The following is a 25,011-nucleotide window of genomic DNA, read 5'->3' as shown; positions in this document are numbered from 1 at the left end:
GTTGAGCAGGACCCCCGCCCCCTGCCTCCCCGGGTTTGTGTGGTTAACAAAATGTTTCTCTGTCTTTTCAGGGCGACGGTTCAGTGATAAAGTCGATCGTCTGAAACTTGCAGAAATGGTCAAACAGGTCATTGAAGAACAAACAAACTCACAGGATTCCTAACACTAGTGTCTGCTGTTTTTACACTGTACCAGGAGTATTCTTTGATAAATGTAAAAAAAAAAGTTTTTATTTAAATAAAAGATTAAAAAAAAAGTGCAAAATACTTCAAGCCTCAAAACATCCTGAGCACAGCTACCTCCACCCATTGTTGACTAGAACATGGTTTTTATATTTTAATAAATGTGTACTAATCACATTGAAAGATCTCAGTGCTGGGGAATGGATCAGTTTATCTTTTGGCACCCAGCACTGCATCAGCTACTTCCAAGTTAGATTTAAAAACTTATATGTACACAGTGCCTTTTAATGTAGAGAAACATCTCCAGGTGCTCTTCAGAGGTGGAAAGAAAATTTTCTATATATATATATGTAGTGTGTGTGTGACTGACCTGACAGACTGACACAGTATGTAAAGACTGGATTTACTAACACATTTGATGGTGTCCAGTTTACAGTGTAAGAAAACAGTGATACTCTACACTACAGGTGTGTATTTACCAAATATGTATTTATTTTGTTTCTTTGAGGCGTGGGTGAGGATTTCTGCAGCAGTGGGGATAAAGTTGAAGCAAAGTCAGGCAATATTACTAAGGTGCAAGTAATTGGTATTGATGATGGATCAGATGTGAGGTTTGAAGCTTAAATCAGGGTGAAACAGAACATTTAGTGCTTCCTTGCCTTAATCGCCTCCAGCCTCTGTCTGCTTGCTATCTTTAGTGACTTTTTTTCCCCCCCCTTCACACTTAAATCCAACCCCCTCCCGGCTGGGTCTCCAGCTTTTGCATCTTCCCCCAGTGACAGTGACAAGATCAGAAACTCACAGGAGCAAACCAATCCTACTGACCCAGGAGATTGGTGTGCAGCTCCTGTACATCGTGCACCCCTGTCTGCGTTCTGAAATGTTACTTACATTTTTTTCATTTCTGGCCGTTGCTCTTTCTGCGCCCCTTTTTTCTTTACAAAAAATGTGCTTTTAAAATAACTGGGGCTGAAGATAAAAACCGTCCTTTTGAGCTTTCGCTGCTTTCTCCTGTCTTTTCGCCTGTTCCTTTCCCCTCTGAATATGTACATTTGACTGGTGCTTCTGCTTGTCTACACCTTGAGTTTAGAGTTGTGATGGTGAGGAAGGTGATGAGGAAAACAAAGACCAGCCATTTCCCCCCCCAGGTTAAAGGAGGGAAAAAGTGGGGCAAGCCTGTTTATTCCTTTTCCCCTCTTAAAATAAGGCAGCTTATAAACCCTGCACCTGCAGTCAATTCAAAAGTCCTTGTCTTTTACACACCCCCAAGGTGTGTCTTTTTAATTTCTGAAATATAAAGCATCATAAGCCCAAAAGAGCACTTTAACTTTGAAGGTAAAATTAAGCTTATTTTTAAATAATCGGCAGTGATTCCATTCATAAATATTTCTTGTCAGTTGTTTATTTGTATAATTTCACAGTCTCTTATGCAGCTCAACCCATTATCTGGTACAGTATATTCAGACTAATAGTTATTTTACAGTAGGGTTGCATAGGAGCCACAGTATTTCCTTTAAAGCCTTAAAATCATCAAAGGTGTGTTACACTGGAGCTCTGATTTGCAGTACCACAGAGTGGGAAAACCTTGATTTGTACTTGAGGATCCACCATATCACTGGGTATCCAGTCTTAGTGGTGCTGAGCATGTGTGTAGAATTTCTCCGTCGGTGGGGATGGAGGGATGTGTAAGAATTTTCGAGTATATCACCAAATCACTCTCAGGCACTTCCTGGCCCTTGTCTGGATTGAATTTAAAATCCAAGACCCAGAGATGAAATGGTAACCTACAGCCATCATCTAGCCCTGCAGGGCAGGGGGAGGAGACCAGCTATTTCCCGTGCCTGGGCTGAGTTTAATCACAGGACTGACTGAATCAACAGAAATCGGACTGGTGTTCCCCATGGCTAGTCCACTGTTAATGTGGCTGCTTGTAGATGCTGAGTAGAACTGGGACATGGTCAGTACTTGAAGGGGAAATACCATGTCCCTCCTGTTCTGCTCACAGTCGGTCATTGGAAGTATCAGCAACGACACAAATCCTTTTCCACTGCCTCAGTGCTATCCCTCCTTTTTTCTGCTATCGAGTGCATTATAGTTTATACAGACTTTCCGAATGAAAATTCCCACTGAAGCTGAGAACGGTGCAATTGTGGCTTGAATATTTTCCCAACAGGCCCCTCAGAGGGCAGGAGAAATGGTCAGCTGATTCTCCATGTCGGAAGTTTGCATGCTGCAGTACGATCGCTTCTGAGACCGCAGGAGTGGGGTCTGCGTATCAACATCACGACGGGCCTTTTGCTGCATATATTGGAGCATTCTCTGTGTCCAGCCATACACGATACAGTTCAGCAGTCCCTGAGATGCAGCTGTGAATGCCTGGGGGCAAAAATGAATCAGCTAAGTTTGTAAAAATATATTTAATCCAGTGTATTTCTTGTTTTCTTTTTGTTCAGGATACTTGGCCTCTGAAGAGAGTCACGCTGCCTTAGTTTCCTCCCTATTTGTAACATCTTTCCTGCCAGGTCCCACATTTCTACTGCTAAAAGTTGGCTCCCACAACTCTGTCAATACCACTCTTCAGCCTCTAGAAGGCGTACAATAGCCATCTGCTTTTCCCTAATCCCTCACACTGTGGCATCTACCCAGAGTCTTACTGTTTGAAGAGACTCAGAATGGGAACTGGGCAGAATTGAACCTGTAACTGCATGGCGCTTAGGGTTATCAACTCTCCAGGCTTGATGTGGAGTCTCCAGGAATTTAAGATTAATCTCCAGGACACTGCTGTGAGCAGCCCAGGAGAGAAATCATTGGGGCATTAAAAAAAGGTTTTTTTCCATTTTCTTTGAACAGTTTTGCTTATTAGTTATAAAAATATTGGAGGTGGGGGGAAAATGGCTGAGGCAAGAATTATCCAATCAGTAAACAATAACTCTGTTTCCTATTTGACATGGGAAGGCGGTGCACCGTGAGAATGGGCATGTTGAGTGACCAATGGTGGGGGTGGGGCAGCTGGAGGCAGGCGGTCATGTGGTGCGACCTCCAGGAATACATCCAACCAGAGTTGGCAACTCTAGCAGCGCTACATAATTGTGCTGTAATTTGTAGCTACACTGTATCGTCCATTTCTGAAGCACTTAGACGACAAAGAATTGCAGTAAATGACCAGTCTCACTGTTTCCTTACACTGTAAACAGGATAATTCAGTGAACATGTTAATAAACATACTGATCATGCCTTGGTTTAAACAAAAGTACATGTCTACAAACTTCTATTTTCTGATACAACAACTGTGCTCATCAAGATGAAGGATTTAATTTATGGGGAATTTTCCATTTTGGGCAACTAGCACTCCCAAGACAGGTGTCGCATGGTTAGATACAGAGTAAAACTCCCGCTGCATGGCCCCAACAAGCACCTGCAGGTCAGCTACAGCTTGGGTTAGATCAACAGTGTCCAAGCTTTTTGTCTTTGTGGGCTGCTTAGGTGCACACAGTGCAGCCTCAGGGCCACATATAAAGTTTGTATCCAGGTTACCAATAATTTGCATAAATCACAAACTGGATACAAACAGATCTTGGTGTTCTGATTCAGGATTTATCCACCAATGAATTCTAAGCACAGCCCTTTACAAACCTCCAGACCCATGAAATTTAAACACAACAAAGTAGTGAGTGAAAAATACAAACACAAATAGAATTGAGTTGTCTGGGCTTTTAAGGCCAGTGCTTGTAGGTGGGATATGGACCATAGATCATAGTTTGGAGGTTAGGTGTAGAGTAAAGCTCCCTCTGTTTTGATTTGAGCCTTGGCTCTAAGGTAGCACGCTTACCTCTGAGTCAGAGCCATGGGTTGAAGCTCTACTTTAGGTACTTGAGTACATAATGCAGGCTGACACTTCACTGTAGTATTGAAGAAGTACTGCACTGTGGGAGATGCTGTCTTTCAGACAAAATGTTAAACTGAGGCCCCATCTGCCCTTTCAAGTAGATGTGAAAGATCCCATGACGCTATTTGAAAAAGAGCAGGCGAGTCCTCCGAGTGTCCTGGCCTACATTTATCTTTCAACCAACATTACTGTAAAAAAAATCATCTGGACATTCTCTCATTGCTGTTTGTGGGATCTTGCTGTGCGTAAATTGGCTGCAGCCTTTCCCTACATTACAACAGTGACAATACTTCAAATGTAATTCAGTGGCTGGCAAGTGTTTTGAGTTGTGAAAGGCACTTTATAAATGCAAATTGTTTCTTTCTTGTCCCATTGAGCACTCCCATGTCAGGTAAAGTACAGTAATAGTGGAGAGTGCATAAAAAGGTGGGTGAAAGATTTTGGAATGGTTACGAATCAGGAAACAAGGCAGCACAAAATTACTCAAAAGCATTAAATTCGCGTCATTACACAGAATGGATATTGTGGCACTCACTGAGTAGTGGATCTGTAAAGAGTGATTAAATAGTGCATAGAATTGTGGATTGTTACAAATTAAAAGGATTTCTAGAGAAAAAAAATCAGGAGAGTCTCCTGAGATTCCAAGAAAAATCCTCCCTTTAGAGGATTTCAGCAGCGATGAAACATACCTGTACCCACAGGTACTTCATATTCCTGAAGATTGATTTTTTTCTTCCTTTCTCTACTGAAGAGGCTAACTGTCGCCAGTACCTGGCCCAAGAGACTGTTCTTCATGTTTCAGTATAGATAGTGAATGTTGGCAAACTATTTGACTGTGAGGAGGTATCACAGCTGAGCCCAATCCTGTCCTCACCAAACACAAACTTTCCAGCAGGGCCACTGGATAGTGATCAGTAGCAGGAATCCTGGTTTTATTTTCCCCTCTCTAGCCCAGGAACACTTAGGCGAATTGTAGGACCCCAGCTGAGATCAGCTAGCTCAGGCTCCATCCAGTCTGTACTGATGTTCATTCCTGAACATGCACCGTGCTAATAATTGTAAATACAAATATGAGGCTTAGTTAACATCACAGACTTTAGCAGTGAAGCTTTACATTTGCAACCCTGAAACCCAAGATAAGATTAATTCAGTGTTGCCACAATTCACCTGCAATTTGCTGAAGTTCTTTTCATGCCCATGACCCAGTTGAGAAATTTAAACATAGTTTTCAGTGATGTTTAAATTTTCCCTGTGATCACAGAATCACAGAAAGATTACAGCATGGAAGGAGACCATTTTGGCCCATCGAATCCGGGCTGGCTCTGCAAAAGCAATCCAGCTAGTCCCACTCCCCCGCCCTATCCCCATAGCCCTGCAATTTTTTCCTTTCAAGTACTTATCCAGTTCCCTTTTGAAGGCCATGATTGAATCTGCCTCCACCACCCCCTCAGGCAGTGCACTCAGATCCTAACCACTTGCTGTGTAAAAAAGTTTTTCTTCATCTCACCTTTGGTTCTTTTGCCAATCACCTCAGAACTACGCCCTCTGGTTCTTGACCCTTCCACCAATGGGAACAGTTTCTCTCTATCTGCTCTGTCTAGGCCCTTCATGATTTTGAATATCTCTATCAAATCTCCTCACATCCTTCTCTGTTCCAAGGAGAACAACCCCAGCTTCTCCAGTCTATCCACATAACTAATGTCCCTCATCCCTGGAATGATTCTAGTAAATCTCTTCTGCACCCTCTCTAAGGCCTTCACATCTTTCCTAAAGTGCGGTGCCCAGAACTGGACACAATACTCCAGCTGTGGCCGAACCAGTGTTTTATAGAGGTTCATCATGACTTCTCTTACTTTTGTACTCTATGCTTCTATTTATAAAGCCCAGGATCCCGATTGCTTTTTTAACCGCTTTCTCAACCTGCCCTGCCACCTTCAACGATTTCAGAGCATTAAAATCCTTTGCTGAATCGCAGGATCTGTGAGTGAAGCGTGAGTGTTTTTTGTAATCACTAAGGTGTACTGCAGAACTTCAGGTATATTCTGTCTGATCTCTATCCGTAAATAAGCAAAGCATCTTCAAGGCCAAGTTGGCTTGTAAGCCAACTCCGAACACAAGATCTGACCAGCTGTCCTTGCTGGAAAAAGCATGTGCGTAAACATCGGGTGAGAACATGATTGGGCTGAGGTGTGATGCCCCTTCGAGTTGAATAGCTTGTTAGCAGTCACTGTCTAAATTTCATATGAATGGCGGCCATTTTCATAAGGTTCCATTGTGTGTATGTGTGTGCCCGCCCTCAAGAGAGGAGGGAATAAGTCTCGCCAGATCATATTACAATCAGTATCTAAGGGGTAAATTTTAACCCCCAAGAATGGGTGGGTTGGAGGGAGGTGGGGAGTAAAAATCCTCGATTTTCAGAGCGGGACTGCATCCCAGGCACGTTTGTCTGCGTGTGGAGAGCAGACACCAGGAAGTCCCACCCCCACATAAAAGGGCAATGTACCTCACTGAGATACTTGAGCTACTTAATAATTTGTGCATTAGAATAATGAAACAAATTTAACTTTACCTGTTCGGGTTTCCCATCGCTTCCCATTCACGTCAGGTGAAAGCAGGTGGGAAGGGCCGGATCCATGAGGTGAGTGTCTTTATTGAACTGCTTGTGGGCCCGGAGGAGCAGGAGTGCTTCACCCAGGCCCAACAAGCTCACCTGGCCAACAGGACCCCCACGATCAGCCGAACCCCCCCCCTCACATGGTGGACCCCCACCTACCGCCGACTCTTCACCCGAACCCAGGGACTTCCGAACTTCCTGGCCCCCCGATCTCTTCCTCAGCCCCCTGATCTCTTCCTCGGCCCCCCCCCCCCCCCAATCTTCTTCCTGGCCCATGATCTCTCCCTCCTTCCCTCCCTCCAATCCCCAGCTGCGGCCAGCTGCTTTCCTGCCCGCCAGCCAGCCAGTCTACCAATCCAGAATTGCAATTGACGGGCGTCATTAAGGTCATGATTAAGGTCAAGGTCTCGACCTGCCCACTTACCTTCCGGGTTTCGCAGCCGGAAATCCCCCCCGTTCCCTTCCCGGCTCGCAGTTAAAGTTTACCCCTAACTCTCTACAGCCCTCAGAGCCATTCTGACATTCTGTTTAGAGAGAGAAATCTTGGCAGAAAAGAATGTCGCCCCCTTCCCCCGAATGAGTGGTGAGTTGTTTTGAAACCTCACCTGTAAGACGTAGAGCACGACATAAAGAGAAGCCACGTTTATAGGGATCAGCAGCTTAACCATGGCCAGAATGATCGCTGAGGGGAAGAAATCAGAGACTCATCAGAAACTGAGGACAAACGGGAATGTTTTTCACTTACATCAACAGTACACAGCACCTTTTAACTGGCACAGATACATGCACTACATGCATAATCACACACCTTTTACATGTATAATCACACACCTTTTACATGTATAATCCTATATCTTGTAACACCTTTCACACACTTCTAGATAGGATATGTGAAAAAAGCTTATTGTCTGATAAATAACCCCCTTTGTCACCTCTAGAATCCCACCTCTGTCACAATTTCCTCCTCTGCATTTATTGATACTACACTCCATACTCTGTTGAACCCCTATCTCATGATCCATTGTCCTACATTCTTCCTTCACCCTCTATCCTCCCCGTGTTGAAATCAAAATTCATTGCATCAATTCTTCCTTTAACATTCTGGCCCAGGATCTCAAAACTGTGGCTCTCCTCTCCTCCCTCAGGCTTCCCTTACTCCTACAATCTCAGCATTTTAAAACCCAAGCTTGTGCTCACCAAATCATTACTTCCTGATTTTCCCGTGTCTTCTCCTCTACTCCTTTCAACCTTGGTGATGTCCTGCCCTATAGGCCTTGACCCTTTATCTAGGTTCTTAATAAAATAAAGATGATGACATGGCTAATATATCATACAAACAATGCCTTTCATCTCATGTGTATATCTCGTGGAGGCTTATTACTGTACCCATCCGAGATAAATAGCAGCCCATCCATCACCAACACAGCTTGGCGTCCTGGCGATCCCCTGCTGTGGGATGTGCAGCCCAAGAGTAGTTTACAGCACAACACACAGGAGCTGGCACTGAGGTACATGTGAGTCACTTGGTGTGCTCTGACACATCCCACATAGCAGTATGTTGGTGCTCCAATTTGCCACCCTTAATTTGGTCTGTTGTCGTAGCCACAGTCAGAGTTATGAGGACAAGCAGGGCCACCCACCCAGACTTTGACTAACCTGGTCCCCAACAGAACAAAAAAGTTGTGGGATACAGAAAGACTCTCCGTTCAATCACGCTGATCTTTGCCCACTGCTGATCTCCGAGAAACCCAGTCAGAGTCACCAGTTTCTTATAGAGGATCCGGGTTTTAATTAGAAGAATCTGCAGAGAGGAACGGGAAAACGAAAAGTTCAAAGTAGTTATTTTTCAGACAATCGGTCACAGTGATTCCAACAAAGGTTTCTGAGTGCTGTAATATTTTAGCCCCTAATTAATACAACCAGAGTGCCCTGCGTTGATCCCCAATCAGTTGTTTTAGTTGTTTTCAATCAGGGCAGCACTTAAAGTGCTACAATTGGCCTTCAACAAAGGAGGAAAAGAATCAGGCGGACTGATCCCTATCCAGTGAGTCCTGCTGGAAATATGCATGGTGGGCGAGGACAGGGTTAGGCTCACCTGTGGTGCCCTCATGGTCAAGTATCCCATTTCACTCGATTTTAACTCCCCCCCCCCCCCCCACCCACCCCCCTGAATGGGCGGGAGAGGGTCGGGGGGTTAAAATATCAGGATCCTGTAACCCGACCCCATTCCCACCTGTTTAAAATTTTACAAAGATAAATCAAGCCATCGACGAGGCTCCTGCAAAAGGCAAACGGGGGCCTAATTAACATTCAAAAGTCACGGCCCGATACTTAAATTTAACAGCGAGGGAGGAGGAGGCAGCAGATCCGACACAAGAATTGTCGACCCCCCAAGGTAAGTCCTTTTAGCACTCCCTGTGGGCCTAGAAGAAAGGAGGACTTTCATTTATATAGCACCTTTCACAACCTCAGGGTGTCCCAAAGCACTTTACAACCAATTAAGTACTTTTCTGCAGTGTAATCACTGTTGTAATATAGGAAACACCGCAGCCAATTTACACACAGCAAGCTCCCACAAACAGCAATGTGATAATGACCAGATAATCTGTTTTAGTGGTGTTGGTTGAGGAATAAATGTTGGCCAGGATATTAGGGAGAATTCCACCTGCTCGTCTTCGAAATCGTGCCATGGGATCTTTTACGTCCACGTGAGACAGCAGACAGGGCCTCAGTTTTAACATCTCACCCATAAGACGGCACCGCCGACAGTGCAGCACTCCCTCAGTACGGACTCTCTGACAGTGCAGCACTCCCTCAGCCTGGATTTTGTGCTCCAGCCCCTGGAGTGGGACTTGAACCCACAACCTTCTGACTCAGAGCCAAGAGTACTACCCACCAAGCCACAGCTGACACAGGAGGAGCAGGGGTGCTTCCCCCAGGTATCACAAGGAAATCTTCGGCCTCCCCCAGCAGTGATCGTGGCCCCTGATGTTCACTCTCAACTCCCAGCCCCAACGTCCTCACTCACAGCCAACCGCCCCATCCTGTACTCAGTGAGATCGGCAGGGCCTCCATGTTCCTGGCCTTGTTGGGTTTCCCCCGCACCCTCCCTGCCTCCCCATTAATATAGGGGCCTGACAGTGTCTAGCCTCATACACGGCCAACTGAGTGAATCCCGAGGGTCCGTATGGAAATGTATCTCAGGATGTGTCAGTGCCTTCAGGAGGCGGAGAGAATTAGCCAAAAGACAAAGAAATCTCAGTATCAACCAAAAGCATTGGTCACTGACCAGACCAACTCAAATTACGCCACAACATCATAAATTTAGCCCTATCATTTTCTGTAATTAGAAAAAGGAACTATGCATTAAAAAAAAATCTACTCCCAAACGACATTTGCATTCACACAAACCTCCGTACCCCACCTACTGTAACCACCACAGATTGCAATATGTTTAAATTTAGTCAATAGATAAATTCCCTTTCAAGGAAATGAAACTGAGAGACGGCCGGTTATACCCTGTTTATTTTACAGCACCAGCTCTAAGGGGCTGCCCTACTATCAGCTGCGGCACTGTAATATCAATGCGGCGTTATGGTTTTGTTCTCTGGTGAGGGAAGCACCATCATTTTGTTCTGGCCATGGGCAGGCTGGGCTCTCTAACATTGCTGGCCTGTAACGACTCTCTCCTGACACCAGCGAAGGGTTATGGGCAAGACTTGGGACAATGACAAAATAGAAAGTGAACTAGGAAGTGCTGGAAATACATAGTAGGTCCATCGGCATCCATAAAGAGAAAAGACAGGTTTGGGCATTGGCACTTTGAACTGAAAATAAAGAAAGCCTCTAAATGGTATTCAACAAAAAAGGGAAAAACAAAAGGGTATTGCAATCACAAAGGTGAAATTAATTAGTTGAATGGCTAAGAAAACAGAGGGAGAAAAGACAGGCCAGAGGGGAGATGATCAAAAAATGGCAGTTATTTAACAAGCAATTTTGCATTGGCCTTTCCTAAAAATAGAAGGATATTGGGAAGGAAGTGGATCCTGAAGTGACGGAGAGCAACGAAGAGCGATATTGTGATGGATGAAAGGAAAATTTTCGATTAATTAGTTGGGCTAAAGGAAGGAAAAGCACCAAGGCCCCAACAGAATCCTGAGGAAGATTAGAGAGGAAATTGCCTAGGCCCTAGAAATTATATTTCAGGACTGCATTCAGTGTGGATGTGTGCGGGAGGACTGGAGAGTAGCCAATGTAGTACCCCATCTTTAAAAAGGGAGACAGAGGATAACCAGGTAATTACAGGCCAGTTAGTTTAACATCTCTGGTGGGGAAAATATTTGAGTCATTAATCAAGGATGAAATTACCATGTATCTAGATAAAATTATTAGAAGTAGCCAGCACAGATTTCAGAAGGGATGATCTTGCTTGATAAACCTCTTAGAATTCTTTGAGGAGGTAACACCCATGGTAGATGAGAGTAATGAAGTGGATGTACTGTACATGGACATTAGGAAAGCCTTTGACAAGGTACCACATGGGAGATTATTAGAGAAGATTAAGGGGTGCAGAATTAGGGAGAGGATAGCAAACTAGATTCATAATTGGTTAGAAGGGGATGTTTGCTGATGATTGCACAGTGTTCAGTTCCATTCGCAACCCCTCAGATAATGAAGCAGTCCGTGCCCGCATGCAGCAAAACCTGGACAACATCCAGGCTTGGGCTGATAAGTGGTAAGTAACATTCACGCCAGACAAGTGCCAGGCAATGACCATCTCCAACAAGAGAGAGTCTAACCACTTCCCCTTGAAGGTGTGGTGTCCCACAGGCTTCAGTTCTGGGGCCACTTCTGTTCGCTGTGTTTATCAATGATTTGGATATAGGACTAGAGGGAGTACTGTTGAAATTTGCAGATGATACCAAAATAGGAAGTATAGTTAATTCTTTAGAAGACCAAAAGAAGCTGCAATGGGATATTGGTAAAATGGGGGAATAGGCTAAAAAGTGGCAAAAGGGATTCAATATTGGTAAGAGTGAGGTGATGCATTTTGGTGAAAAAAGTAACAGCAGTCATCATACTCTGAATGGAAGTAGGGTTGGTGCTGTGGGAGCAGAGGGATTTGTAGGGGAATAGGTTTACAGGACATTAAAGGCAGCAGCTCAGGTTAATAAAGCTAATAGAATCTAAGTTTTATCACAAGAAGTACAGAATATAAAAGCCTAGGAGGTAATGATGAGCCTGTGTAAAACCTTAATAAGATCTCAATGCCATGTACAGTATTGGGCTCCACACTATAGAAAGGATATTGAACAAGCTGGGAGACTGTCTCCACTAACTTCCAGAGTTAGTGGTTGAGACAGAAACTATGTCAACATTCAAGATTAGATTGGATAGGTAGATGAAGGGAAAGGGAGCCTAGGAACAGGAGTAGGCCATTCAGCCCCTCAAGCCTGTTCCGTCATTCAATGAGATCATGGCTGATCTGTATCCTAACTCTATTTACCCGCCTTGGCTCCATATCCCTTAACAACTTTGGCTAGCAAAAATCTATCAATCTCGGGGGATGAAGGGATGTGGGAATAGGACAGGTAAATGTAATTAGGGCTACTTGCTCTTGTGGAGGGCAAACACCGACCCTTACTGGTTGGGCTGAATGGATTGAGTCCATGTTGTAACTTCTATGTATTTCCATGTAGAGTAGGGGCAGGATTATGACATGAATCTACTAGGTCACCCTTGTGCATCTTCCAGTGGGTGTCTCAACAGGAAGTGGCAGCCAGTCACCTACCTGCAATCTCATCCATGGAATTCAGCTAATCAATAGGAAAAAATAAATTTAAATTGGAGATGGGGGAAATATAACAAAGTAAGTAAATAAGTAAATAATCCTTACCACAAGTCCGAGCAAAGTAAAGAAGAACGTAATGAGGAAGATGATGGTGCTGTACAGGTACACAATGTGACATGTGGACTTATGGACCTTACTATAACTGCTGCCCAGTTCGAGCCGTCCAGTGTGCAGGAGGAGGCACCTGTGGTGAACCAGGCAAGAGAGACATCAACCTTCTGCTCCAGTAACCTTTAACCTCTCCACAGAATATGGTGCAGAGATAAACGAAGAAAGCAAAACAATTCCAGGTAGAGATTTTACAACCAGTGAATCAACGACCACAAGGCCACACCCGTCACCCGGTGCTGTAATGAGCCAGACAGGTTAGGGCACCTGGGCTGTGATCAACTAACTCAGCATAGGTCAAAGATTGAACCTAGGACGTTCCTAATCTGTGAGGATCAATACTCCACTGGCTGCTGCATTTATCCAGCGTCATTTTGTTAGAGGCTCTTTAAAACTCGTTGTGCAGAGTGCTGGGAGATGGGTTTGTGTGCAGAATTCCTCTTGCGTTGGGTCGTTTATCTCAGCAGAGGTTTATCAGCGGAAGAGGAAGAGCCAGAGCTGTTTGGTGCTTCCCCAGAGGCCCGGAGACAGAGCAACAGCTACCTAGTGGTCAGTCTCCTGGCCAGAAGTCAGTCACCTGCCCCTGCTGATGACCTGAAAATGCACCAATCACATTAACAACAACTTGCATTTATATAGCACGTTTAACGTAGTAAAAAGTCCAAAGGCGCTTCACAGGAGCGGTCATCAAACAAAATTTGACACCGAGCTATGTAAGGAGATATTAGGACAGGTGACCAAAAGCTTGGTCAAGGAGGTAGGTTTTAAAGGAGCATCTTAAAGGAGGAGAAAGAGGTGGTGTGGCGGAGAGGTTTAGGGACAGAATTCCAGGGCTTAGGGCCTAGGCAGTTGAAGGCATGGTCACCAATGGTGGAGCGATTAAAATCGGGGATGAGCAAGAGGCTAGAATTGGAGGAGCGCACAGATCGAGGAGGGCTATAGGGTTGGAGGAGGTTACAGAAATAGGGAGGGGCGAGGCCATGGAGGGATTTGAAAACAAGGATAAGAATTTTTTAAATCGAGGCATTGCCGGACCGGGAGCCTATATAGGTCAGCGAGCTCAGGGGTGATGGGAGAAAAGGACTTGGTGAGAGTTAGGATATGGGCAGCAGATGAGCTCAAGTTTATGGAGGGTGCAAGGTGGTAGGCCGGCCAAGAGAGCATTGGAATAGTCGAGTCTAGAGGTAACAAAAGCATGGATGAGGGTTTCAGCAGATGAGCTGAGGCAGGGGTGGAGACAGGGCGATGTTACGGAGGTGGAAGTCGGCGGTCTTGGCGATGGAGAGGATTTGGAGAGGACATCAGAGCTTTGTTAGTTCTTAACAATAGCACAAGGTGGCCATATTGTGATATACATTACTTACGAGTTGCTGTAGTTGGCGTAACAAGTGTATCCATTTCCAACACAAAATACTGGCACCATCAGTAGGAAAGGAATCAAACTGCAAGAGAAAATATCCAAGAAGTTGAAGGGGTGAAAGCCTCTTTTCTCAACTGGCTGTAAGGGTCCGAACTAAAATAAACTTCAGGCAGCCTCAATCCAGTTCCTATTATGAGTGAACAGCCTCCATGAATTCTAGCACAAATTGCTCCCCCTCCCCAATTAAATCTGCCACCTATTCCCAACTGTAAAACTGATAGCAGATGGTAAAGAGATATAATTTGATCCTTACTCTGAATATCTTTAATAATGACCAGCTACATACACATCAAGAGAAACAAACGTAAGTGGGAAAAATGGATTTCTATTTTGCAAAAAAAAAATCAGACATCTGGTCTTAAGTTTCTATTTTTGAAATTCGCACCCTACTTAAAAACCAGGGCATCTGGTCCACAATTGGCCAGGTGGTGACCTCTGACCCCATGTTGGTCACTGCGGCACGTTCATGCTGAAGCAGATGTTGCATTTGCTGCTGCAAGAACATCTGGATGTGATATTCCATATTTTTTGCCTCGGTTTCTACGATTATATTTGGGGGTGAGGCTCAATGTTGGGTTATAGAGGAATCTTTATCCTGCGCCATGAAGAGTTCTGCAATATGATTGATTAAAGTTTTTAGAATTTTGAAAGGAATTGATAGGCTAGATGGAGAGAATCCTTTTCTACTGGTGGGGGAGTCTAGGACAAGGGGACATAACCTTAAAATCAGGGCCAGGCCATTCAGGAGCGAAGTTAGGAAACACTTCTGCAAAGGGCGGTAGAAGTGTGGAACTCTCTCCCACAAAAAGCAGTAGATGCTCGCTCAATTAATAATTTTAAATTTTAAATCGATAGATTTTTACTAGCCAAGGGATATGGAGCCAAGGCGGGTAAATGGTGTTAAGATACAGATCAGCCATGATCTCATTGAATGGCTGGAACAGGCTCGAGGGGCTGAATGGCCTACTCCTGTTCCTATGTTCCTAATATGAAAATTCCAGCTCCCTCTAGTGGATTAAATGTTCAACAGCATCATTCATATATTTAATTACAGGTGAGCAGAGATAAAAAGGTCTCAGATTCAAACCCCAATTTACAATGAATTAGCTGATCCCAACCAGGGCAGTAATTGGGCACTACCACCGGCCTTGGCGTCCCCCAGGTTAGAGAGGAGTAAAACGAGGCCACGACTTCTAGTGACAAGTGTGTGGTCGTGAGCGGATGCCAGGTGAGGACACGATTGGGGTCGACTGTGATGCCCTCTATAGTGAATAGCTGTGGGTTCACACATGAAGAACGGGTGCTTTTGCGAGATGGCTGAAGCCCATGGAACCATATCCCAGCAGGGGAGTCAGCATCTTCAAAGGAGAGAAGGAAGAATTGCCCAATTGTGCATATTTACCTGGACAAGATTATTATGATCCTGCTCAGTCTGCCAGTGCCCTCTGTCAACTTCTCGAAACAGAATAAAAATAACAAGATCAGTGTCACTGAACATAAATAAGTCAGTCAACTGTGTTTGTCACTTCTTAATTAAAAAAAACATTATTTTTGAAATCTTACAAGCACAAGAAAGAAGGTAAAATCTCAACATAAAACCGTGAGATTAAGATCAGTAATTGTTAATTATATGATGCACCGACAGGTATTGACTGTAAAGTAGAATTAGCTTCCCCCAGAATTTAAATGCATGTCCTGTTGTGGTACTGGGCCACACAGACTAGGAAGGTCCACGTTCGACTTCTGGCCTGCGCTGAGTTAGTTCATTTCAGCCAGGCCAGCACTAAAGGAACTACAATAATCCTAAGGGCTAAAGGATCAGAAAATCAACAAGGGTTCCTGGTCCTGATCACTCCTATCCAGCGAATCCTGCTGGAAAGTGCATGAGTGTGGATGTCACATGTAAACAGGATCAGAATTGGCTGCAACATTGAATAGCCTGCAGATACACTCATTGCTTGGGCTCACGTGGAGAATGCTCATTTGGGTGAGGTACCAGAGGGCCACCAGAGATGGTGCAACTGTCCCATTGAAAGAAATCAGTGGTTTCAGGAGAGGAGGACAGGAAAATAGCAAAAACATATCCCTTGTTACTTTAGCCGTACAAACCGTTCCGATCGCACCTGCCATTGTAACACTAATGTAACTAAAATGCAGCAGCATCATGGAATCATAGAATGTGCAGCTCAGAAAGAGGTCGCTCGTCCCAGCCTCCTGTACAGGTGCAAGCTCTCCATCTGTAGCCTTCCACTCTCATCTCACCGTAGTATCAACACTGTTGCTGAAAACAGCCAATCGGGACTGACGGATCAAACTGAAGCTTGTAAATTTTTTTAAATGAGTGCATTTATCCAAAGGAACACAAGACCTGAAGCGGATTTAGACAAGCAGTGAGACCAGTAAATTAAATTAAAAGTAATCACTGAACTGGTCTCCACTAGTAACATGAGATGATATTTTAGTGCATATGGGGTTAGACTATTTTGACTTTTTCCGCCCTTCAGCTCCAGATACCAGAGTGTAACAATTAAACAAGAGACTACACTTAAAACAGGCACAAATAGGCACAGTTATGGAGGCTGACTGTAGAGATCCAGCCACGGGCGACTCTACCAGACTCCCAAACATTTTATCACAGAAGGAAAGAAAAATAAAATTATTCAAAACCGAACCCTCACTTCCCAAAGGATCATAGAATCTTCCAGCACAGAAGGAGGCCATTTGGCCTGTCGTGTCTGTGCTGGATTAGAGAGTAAGTGGATCAAGGAGAGTGAAACAGAACCATATGGATCAGGAAGTTGCCAGGTTTGATCCTGGTCTATGCTGTTAGTTGATCTCAGCCAGGCTCGCAGTAGGGGCTAGATAGAGTTCCTGCTTGTGATCACTGCCGGGCAGTGCGTATGTGTGGATCTGGCTGGGCTGATGCCCTCACAGTTGAATAGCCTACTGGCGTGCACCCGTTCGGCTCACACACAAACAGTGACCAGTTGGGACGAGGGCGGCTGCCGCTCGTGAGCCATAACCCAGCATTAGTCAGCGCTCTTGGAGAGGAGAAGGGGATAGTCAAAGGCTTAAAGGGCAACGAGCCCAACGCTAGAAGATCACTTTAATTCAAAAAATTAAAAATATTTAAAACAAGGATACATTTTGGGAAGTTGGGGGGGTGGGTGGAGAATGATCCTTGTTCTTATCAGCTGCATTTAGTGGCCATTCTGTGCTAGTAGCACACCGAACATTACGCTGTGCCACAGGGCGATGGTTTTCGGCTGGTAGCGAACGCACAATTTCAGCCACACTCTTGGGGGAGGTGGAGACGCAGAGCAGATGAAACCCGCAGTAGAAGGGGTAAATCAGATTGAGAGCCAATGAGTCAATCTTCTCCTCCGTGTGGCAGTGGGGAGAAGGATAGGTTTCATGTACCTCCTGGTGGGTGCATATCACAGGGTGGGGAAGGGTGGAGAAAACGCATAATATCTTAAAAGAAAAAACTCACCAGGTAAGATGTGTTGGTCACCATCGTGTGAATTCTTGACTTCAGATCACTGTACAGGCACCAGGTATAGTTCAGGGTGTAGCAAAACGACGAGATATACAGCACCTGGAATACAGATTGTGCAGCATTAGAGCGGCATCATGACTTAAACAGCCTCGAAAGAAAGATCTTCCAGACTGTATTTACTGCCTCACTGCCCAGTGGCTCACTTGGTAACGGCACTGTCACGTGTACCTCAACAAGCGTGTGCTCTAGGAGAGAGGGGTGGTAAAGTGAAAGGAAAGTAGGTAAATCTGTTACACATAGTTGCCCCACCATATGGTTACTGGTGCCAAAAGGAAAGCTATGGGACTTAAACCAATATACATTTGCAGCAGACTCATGACAAAATCTAGTCCTGTCTCTACCAGCCACTGTGTTCATGGGTGTACTGTCCATCTTCTATTCCAATTGCTGCTTTATTCACAATTATTACCCAGAAAAATGCGTGCACTTACGCGTAGATTTGTTTGCACGTCCATCCATGAAAGCTGAAAATAATTTCCATTTTGCAATTTGTTTCTATTTTCTCCCAAACTTGCCTGCTGCACATCTCCCAGGTTGTTCCCAAGTCTCCACCATTTTAATTTCTTAGAGTCTCTCTCTCCGATTCTTGCTCCATCCGTCTGGGGTGGTGCCCGGGCTTCATTTGACCCCTCTACAGAGCAGGTGCAGTCAAGACCAGGGACGCAGCCTGTGAACCTGCATCCCGCTGGTCCCTTGGGAATCATGTTGGAGCCCAAAGCATCTCTTCACTGAAATTCAGCAGATAATACAGTCTGATCTTAGCTGGGGTGGCTGTGTGGCTGCTATAATTGGCCTCAGCACCCTGCATTAGGGAGGGGAATATCATCCAGGGTCCCTGCTCCAGCAACACTCGCTGGGAAGTGTTTGCGTGGTAATTGTGTGGGGATAGGATTGAGCTTGGCTGTGATGCAACCACTATCAAAGATCCTCTGGACACTCAATTGTCTAGGCTTACACAAGAACAGCCAGTTGGTTGAGGTACTAGAGGGTGACCAACATCATGGAACTATACTCCAGCAAGGGACAGTGCCTTCAGGAGGGGACAGCAGAGAAGCAGGAAAAATTGGAGAACATTATAAAGAAAAGATAAATGGGATCGAGAATGAAAATTTCCTCTGGCAGATTTTATGGAAATTTCCTCCTTTCCTTATTGCCTTTCTCCCGTCCCCTCCTCTCTCCTCCCCCCCCCCCCCCACCACTCCCCATTTGCCTTGAGACAGCCTACCTGTCCCATCACCTGGAGATTATAGCAGGCAATGCTCTGAGCACTGAAGGACTCTCCGTAGAGCAGCACGCCAATCAGCCAGCAAACCCCCAGCATCAGGTCAGACAAACTCAGGTAGAACAGAGGGCGTATCTGAAGAAACAAGGACACAGGATCAGTGGCTCACAATTTGTTGATCAAATCAAAACCAATAGGGAATACAGGAGAAACTTTTTTACCCAGAGAGTGATTAGAATGTGGAACTCGCTACCACAAGGAGTAGTTTAGGCAACTAACAGATGCATTTTAGGGGAAGCCAGATAAACACGAGGGAGAAGGGAATAGAAGGATATGTTGATGGGGTTAGATGAAGAAGGGCGGGAGAAGGCTAGTGTGGAGCATAAACACCGGCATGGACCTGTTGGGCCGAATGGCCTGTTTCTGTGCTGTGAATTCTATGTAAAAACTATAACTACTCTCAATAAACCCTCCTCCAATGCGGTAGGTTATTATCTGCCCATCTTCAGGACCTCCCGGCCTCTCCCATTTTTTGATTGGAGGTGTCAGTTGACCACTTCCCAGTCCACAGATAAAGGAGGTGGGTGAGAGTAATGGGGGTTAACTTGACACGATAACCAATTTAGTCCAGTTGTGGGCAGTTTTCGTACTTTAGGCCCCTGCTTGCAGGGAAATTGGGTTGAAACTTCCTCAAACTCATTTTACATAGGACCTTATAACCGGAACACTGATTCTGGGTGCCCGAAATGGAAATTGCCCAACATGAATATTCCTCACCTTGATCATTACAAAATTCACAAAGGTTATTCATACGTTAGAAATTACACAACGGCACAGTAAGCGAGGATTAAAAGACAGTCTCTCTTCTCACACATAGTCAAACTCTCCATAAATCCTGCTATCATTGACATTCAGAAATAATCATATGTATTTCTAATGATGGATTGTTGAACGGAGACGGGAAAAGTTCCACTGATAGCTCGGGAGCTGGAGGTATTGCCGAATGCAAAACGGGGTCATTTGGAGCAGTCATGTTAGATGATCTGACTTTGGGGAGGGGGGGTCCAGGGGCAGGGGGGGGTAATACCGATTCTAAACTGGAGGTCAGTTCTCCCGGGATAGGAAGTGGGAAAATCAGACAGGGTGCCTGCTCCTGATTGTTATCCATTGTCTCCTACTAGGAAGTATGCATTTGCGAGCACAATCTGGCTCTGTTGTGACACACCTATTATGGTTGAACAGGCTTGTCTGTAAAGAATGGTCACTTGAGTGAGGTCCCGCAGACTGGCCGACACCCATGGAACTGTGCACCGGAATGATTTCGCACTTTTGGGGGAGGAGAGATGTGTGGCACAGTGGATGTAAGAGAGAATTTCCTGTTCCTTACGGTACAATAGACAAGTTACCCAGGAATTGAAACAAAGTTGAACCTGAGTGAGCCAGGAAATTTAAAACGTGCCCTTACCTCTGGGTGTCGTACCAGCTGCTGCAATGCTGCATACACAATGATGGAGCCTGACCCGACAATACTGTAAGAGAGTGAGAGAGAGCACACACAAAATAAAAACACAATCCAGAGAGATGGGGAATGAATCTCCAAAAGAGACAAAGAGAGCATGAAAGCACAATACAGAGAATTCACAATAGAGAGAAAAACAGAATGAATCTACAATACATAGAGTGTGAAACTACAACAGAGAAACATGGAGTGAAACCATAATGAAGAAACATGGAGTGAAACCATAAGATATATATAAAGATAGAAACAGATTTTACAATATTGAGAGACACACAGAACGTGAAACCACAATGCAGAGATAAATCTATAATATTAGACCATCTAAACCCTACTTGGAGGAACTGTATAGAGTGCTAATCTAAAAAGACTCACCCCCCACCACCTCCTCTGAAGAAAACCTGGACTTTACTGAACTTAAGAATTTGCCTTAGGGGAACCACAGATGAGAACCTGCTGTACTCATCCCCTGAGTTTGTGCATTTGCGAGCACAATCTGGCTCAGTTGTGCCCACAAATACTGGGCACCGCACTTCAGGAAGGATGTGAAGGCCTTAGAGAGGGTGCAGAAAAGATTTGCTAGAATGGTTCCAGGGATGAGGGACTTCAGTTACGTGGATAGACTGGAGAAGCTGGGGTTGTTCTCCTTACAGCAGAGAAGGTTGAGAGGAGATTTGATAGAGGTGTTCAAAATCATGAGGGGTCTAGACAGAGAGAAGCTGCTCCCATTGGCAGAAGGGTCGAGAACCAGAGGACAAAGATTTAAGGTAATTGGCAAAAGAACCAAAGGCGAGATGAGGAAAAACCTTTTTACACAGCAAGTAGTTATAATCTAGAATGCACTGCCTGAAAAGGTGGTGGAGGTGGATTCAATCATGGCTTTCAAAAGGGAACTGGATAAGTACTTGAAGGAAAAAAAATTGCAGGGCTACGGGAAAAGGGCGGGGGAGTGGGACTAGCTGGATTGCTCTTGCAAAGAGCCGGCACGGACTCAATGGGCCGAGTGGTCTCCTTCTGTGCTGTAACCATTCTATGATGGCTCAGTGAGGTTAGCTGAACAGCTGAATCATGTAGAGCAAGGTTCAATCCCCGGTTTGTGCTGAATTAACTGATCTTAGCTGGGATGGGGTTAACCCCGAGTTATGGATTGGAAAATCTGCTGATTGCTCTTGATTGCCCTCTGGTGACAACTGCTGGAAATGCACGCATCTGGTCATCGTGATAGGATCAAGCTTGGCTGAGATGCTAATATCACCAAGGCTAATACAGAAATAACAGTGGCTACTTGGGTGAGAAATAAGGGACTGCCTGTCTTCAGTGGAACTGTACCCAACAAAGAGTCTCCTTGGAGGAGAGAAAACCGGTGGGAAAATGAAAAATAAATAAAGTAGACCTACTCTGCAATTCAATGTATAACACTCTACAAAAGCAACAAAAAATTAGCTTAAGCATCTCACCCAAAGCCTAAGTGAGCAAATGCACCGCCCAATGTGGAACTGAGCCACACAGACCAGAAAGATCCCAGGTTTGATCTCCAGTTTGTGCTTAGCCGATCTTGGTCAGCACAGCAGTATGACTGCTGGACCCGATCTCAGTGCACATGGGTTAGGGAAAAAAAATAGCCAGAGTTCCTGATCTTGAACACGCTTCAGTGACCCCTGCTGGAAAGTGTGCATGTGTTGACGTAGGCGGGACAGGATTGTCTCAGCTCAGTTGAGTAGCCCGCGGACACTGACATAGATTATCTCGGCTCATATAATCTGGCCACTGAGCAACGTGTAGAACAGGACCCCAGAAAGAAGTCACACCTTCAGGAGAGGAGAGAGGAGAAAGTTAGAAGGGTAAAAATGTTAAAATATTTGAAAAAGCTAACCTCAAAATCACCATAGAAAACTGTATCCATCGTAGTACCATATAGAACTATGAAAGAACAGAATCACATTTTACAATTACTCAATAGACAAACACAAAGAGGGAGGTCCATTAAATTTCTCAAACTAATTTACTAAATATAATGGATTAAGATTTCAAAAGGCTGTCTTAGTTCATTGATACGCTTATCCGTGTAATGTTTCCATTTCACACACCAGCCGTCATCCTGTGGCAACTGTGGGTGAGATAAACAATTTGTGCCAAATTCTGTGCTACGGCTCTGCACCCTTTAGGATCTGGTTGGAGACCAGAGCCCAAACCCATTTCGCATAGGACCCTTATAGCCAGCAGCCACCAGTTCCTAAAGGGTGCAGAGCCGTAGCACAGAATTTGGCACAAATTATTAATCTCATAGAAAAGATACAGCATAGAAGAGGGCCATTCGGCCCATCGTGTCCGCGCCAGCTCGAAGAACAATCAGGTGCCCATTCTAATCCCACCTTCCAGCACCCGATCTGTAGCCCTGCAGCTTACAGCACTTTAGGTGCAGGTCCAGGTACTTTTTAAAAGAGTTGAGGGTCCCTGCCTCTACCACCAATTCGGGCAGCGAATTCCATACACCCACCACCCTCTGGGTAAAAAAGTTTTTCCTCATGTCCCCTCTAATCCTTCTGCCAATCAGCTTAAATCTATGTCCTCTCGATCATGAACTCTCCGCCAAGGGAAACAGATACTTCCTGTCTACTCTATCTGGGCCCCTCATAATTTTGTACACCTCAATCAAGTCACCCCTCAGCCTCCTCTGCTCCAAGGAAAACAACCCCAGCCTATCCAATCTCTCCTCGTAGCTGCAATTTTCAAGCCCTAGCAACATTCTTGTAAATCTTCTCTGCACTCTCCCCAGAGCAATTACATCCTTCCTGTAATGTGGTGGCCAGAACTGTGCACAATACTCCAGCTGTGGCCTTATCAGCATTTTATTACAGTTCCATCATTACATCCCTGCTTTTGTATTCTATACCTTGGCTACTAACGGAGAGCATTCCGTATGCCTTCTTCACAATCTTATCTACCTGTACTGGCACCTTCAGGGACCTGTGCACATGCACTCCAAGGTCTCTCACTTCTTCCACCCCTCTCAATATATTCCCGTTTACTGCGTATTCCCTTTTACTGTTTGCCCTCCCTTAGTGCATTACCTCACACTTCTCCGGGTTGAACTCCATTTGCCACTTTTCAGCCCATTCCACCAACCCATTGATATCTTCTTGGAGTCTACAGCTATCCTCTTCACTATCAACTACACGGCCAATTTTTGTGTCATCTGTAAATTTGCCAATCATGCCCCCTACATTCAAGTCCAAATCATTAATATATACCACAAACAGCAAGGGACCCATCACTGAGCCCTGTGGCACACCACTGGAAACAGATTTCCGTGGATTACATGATTATATGAGCACTGGTCCTAATCCCGTGGGCCAGCTTGGCTGCGAGAGACCCCATGGGTCAAATAGATAACTGAAACTCGCTGTCCACTTGTGAATAATGATCACTTGCTTCGGATATAGGTGTCTGGAGCACTCATCATCTCAGAGTTAGATGCTTGGCACCAATGGAACGATAGACCAGCAAGTCAACAATTTCAGGAAAGGAGGGGACAAAAATGCTTTGCCTAGTTCTATTTAGTTTGCTTTTTAAAGCAACGTACTCTGAAGACACAGCCTCTCCCCCCAAGTCTAGGAAGTGGGCGAGGAAACCAGGCATTAGATACACTGAAGAGATCAGCGGTAGTTTCAAGCTGGTTAAGACTCCGTCTATCCAGAGAGGAATAAATAAAATAATCCTTCAAACCGCACTTAGAAACTTCATCTGATCTTTAGAATTCGTTTTGATATTTTAAATGTTCCAATATCGTTTCCCAGTTTAAAAAGTACAAATAAATCTAAATGTGTTGTTTTCTTTCGCATCTAGTTTATTTATCACATTTGTGCAGTGATTCTTCCGGGTGCATCCAGTTAATAAATTCTCTTAATAAACTTTCGGAACAAACTTTATTCACAGAACGATCCCGCTTTAAAGAACATGGATTAAATAGAACACAACCATGCTACTGGGACAAAAAAAAAATCCACAATATCATATTGCTGACAATTTCTTTCATTTCTCCTGCTTTCTCCTCTCTCTGTTAATATACATGCCTCTTTCTTTTCCCCAAATCCTTCCAGGGCAATCGGTTTCTCTCCCCTTTCTATCTTGAGCTGACACTAAACAGTGGTCAAACCAGCAGAAGGTCCCAGGACTGCCGAGATGATACCGACCCGCACGGCAAACACTCAGACTCAACACGGTATAAAGTTAAGCAGCCCTCGCCCCACAGCACCGGGCTGATTGCAAGGATACCAGTGAATGGTGCTGCAGGGTTAATCCCCCTTCTGACACTAAACACGGTTTTATATAATAAATACAACACATCAGTTGACCCCCGGCTGTATCTCACATCGGTCCAGTCCTCTGTGCTGGTGCTGTTTCTCCAAGCCCAGGAACTTCTCCCTTGCGCCGATGGTAGATGTTCCATTACAAATCCTGACTCTTCCTCCCTTACTCCTGGTTTATTTTGCACTTGTCTCGGTGTTGGTTTTCGGAGTCTCTGATCAAACCTGCGCCGGTTCTTCTCTCGGCTGTCGGTAGTTCCTGTGCCTCGCTGGTACAGTAGCAGGGATCCCAGCACTGCACCGTGTGGCTATGTCCGTACTTTCGAGTGCTGCACACACTTAGATG

General features: G+C 44.9%; 2 protein-coding genes across 7 annotated transcripts in view; one reads left to right on the top strand and one right to left on the bottom strand.

Moving 5' to 3' along the window:
- The window catches only part of mapkapk5 (MAPK activated protein kinase 5), a 50,127-nt gene extending 46,695 nt beyond the window's left edge, over positions 1-3,432 (top strand). For all 6 annotated transcript variants that reach the window (XM_068005977.1, XM_068005976.1, XM_068005975.1 and 3 more), the window contains one exon: positions 72-3,432. In XM_068005977.1, the coding sequence (XP_067862078.1) occupies positions 72-163 (92 nt within the window). In that variant the 3' untranslated portion in view covers positions 164-3,432. The remainder of the gene's footprint in view (positions 1-71) is intronic.
- Positions 1,565-25,011, bottom strand: tmem116 (transmembrane protein 116). The gene is made up of 11 exons (XM_068005978.1): positions 24,731-25,011; positions 22,232-22,278; positions 20,308-20,371; positions 18,846-18,977; positions 17,555-17,659; positions 15,464-15,513; positions 14,006-14,083; positions 12,579-12,717; positions 8,339-8,483; positions 7,288-7,364; positions 1,565-2,558 (listed from the first exon to the last, which is right to left on the bottom strand). The coding sequence occupies exons 1-11, from the start codon at positions 24,806-24,808 to the stop codon at positions 2,361-2,363; spliced, it is 1,113 nt and encodes a 370-aa protein (XP_067862079.1). The 5' UTR covers positions 24,809-25,011; the 3' UTR covers positions 1,565-2,360.

This window comes from Heptranchias perlo, chromosome 25, assembly GCF_035084215.1.
Source record: "Heptranchias perlo isolate sHepPer1 chromosome 25, sHepPer1.hap1, whole genome shotgun sequence".
In the NCBI taxonomy this organism is placed as follows: domain Eukaryota; kingdom Metazoa; phylum Chordata; class Chondrichthyes; order Hexanchiformes; family Hexanchidae; genus Heptranchias; species Heptranchias perlo.
Note: the sequence above shows the minus strand (reverse complement) of the source record. Positions and strands in the feature narration are given on the sequence as shown.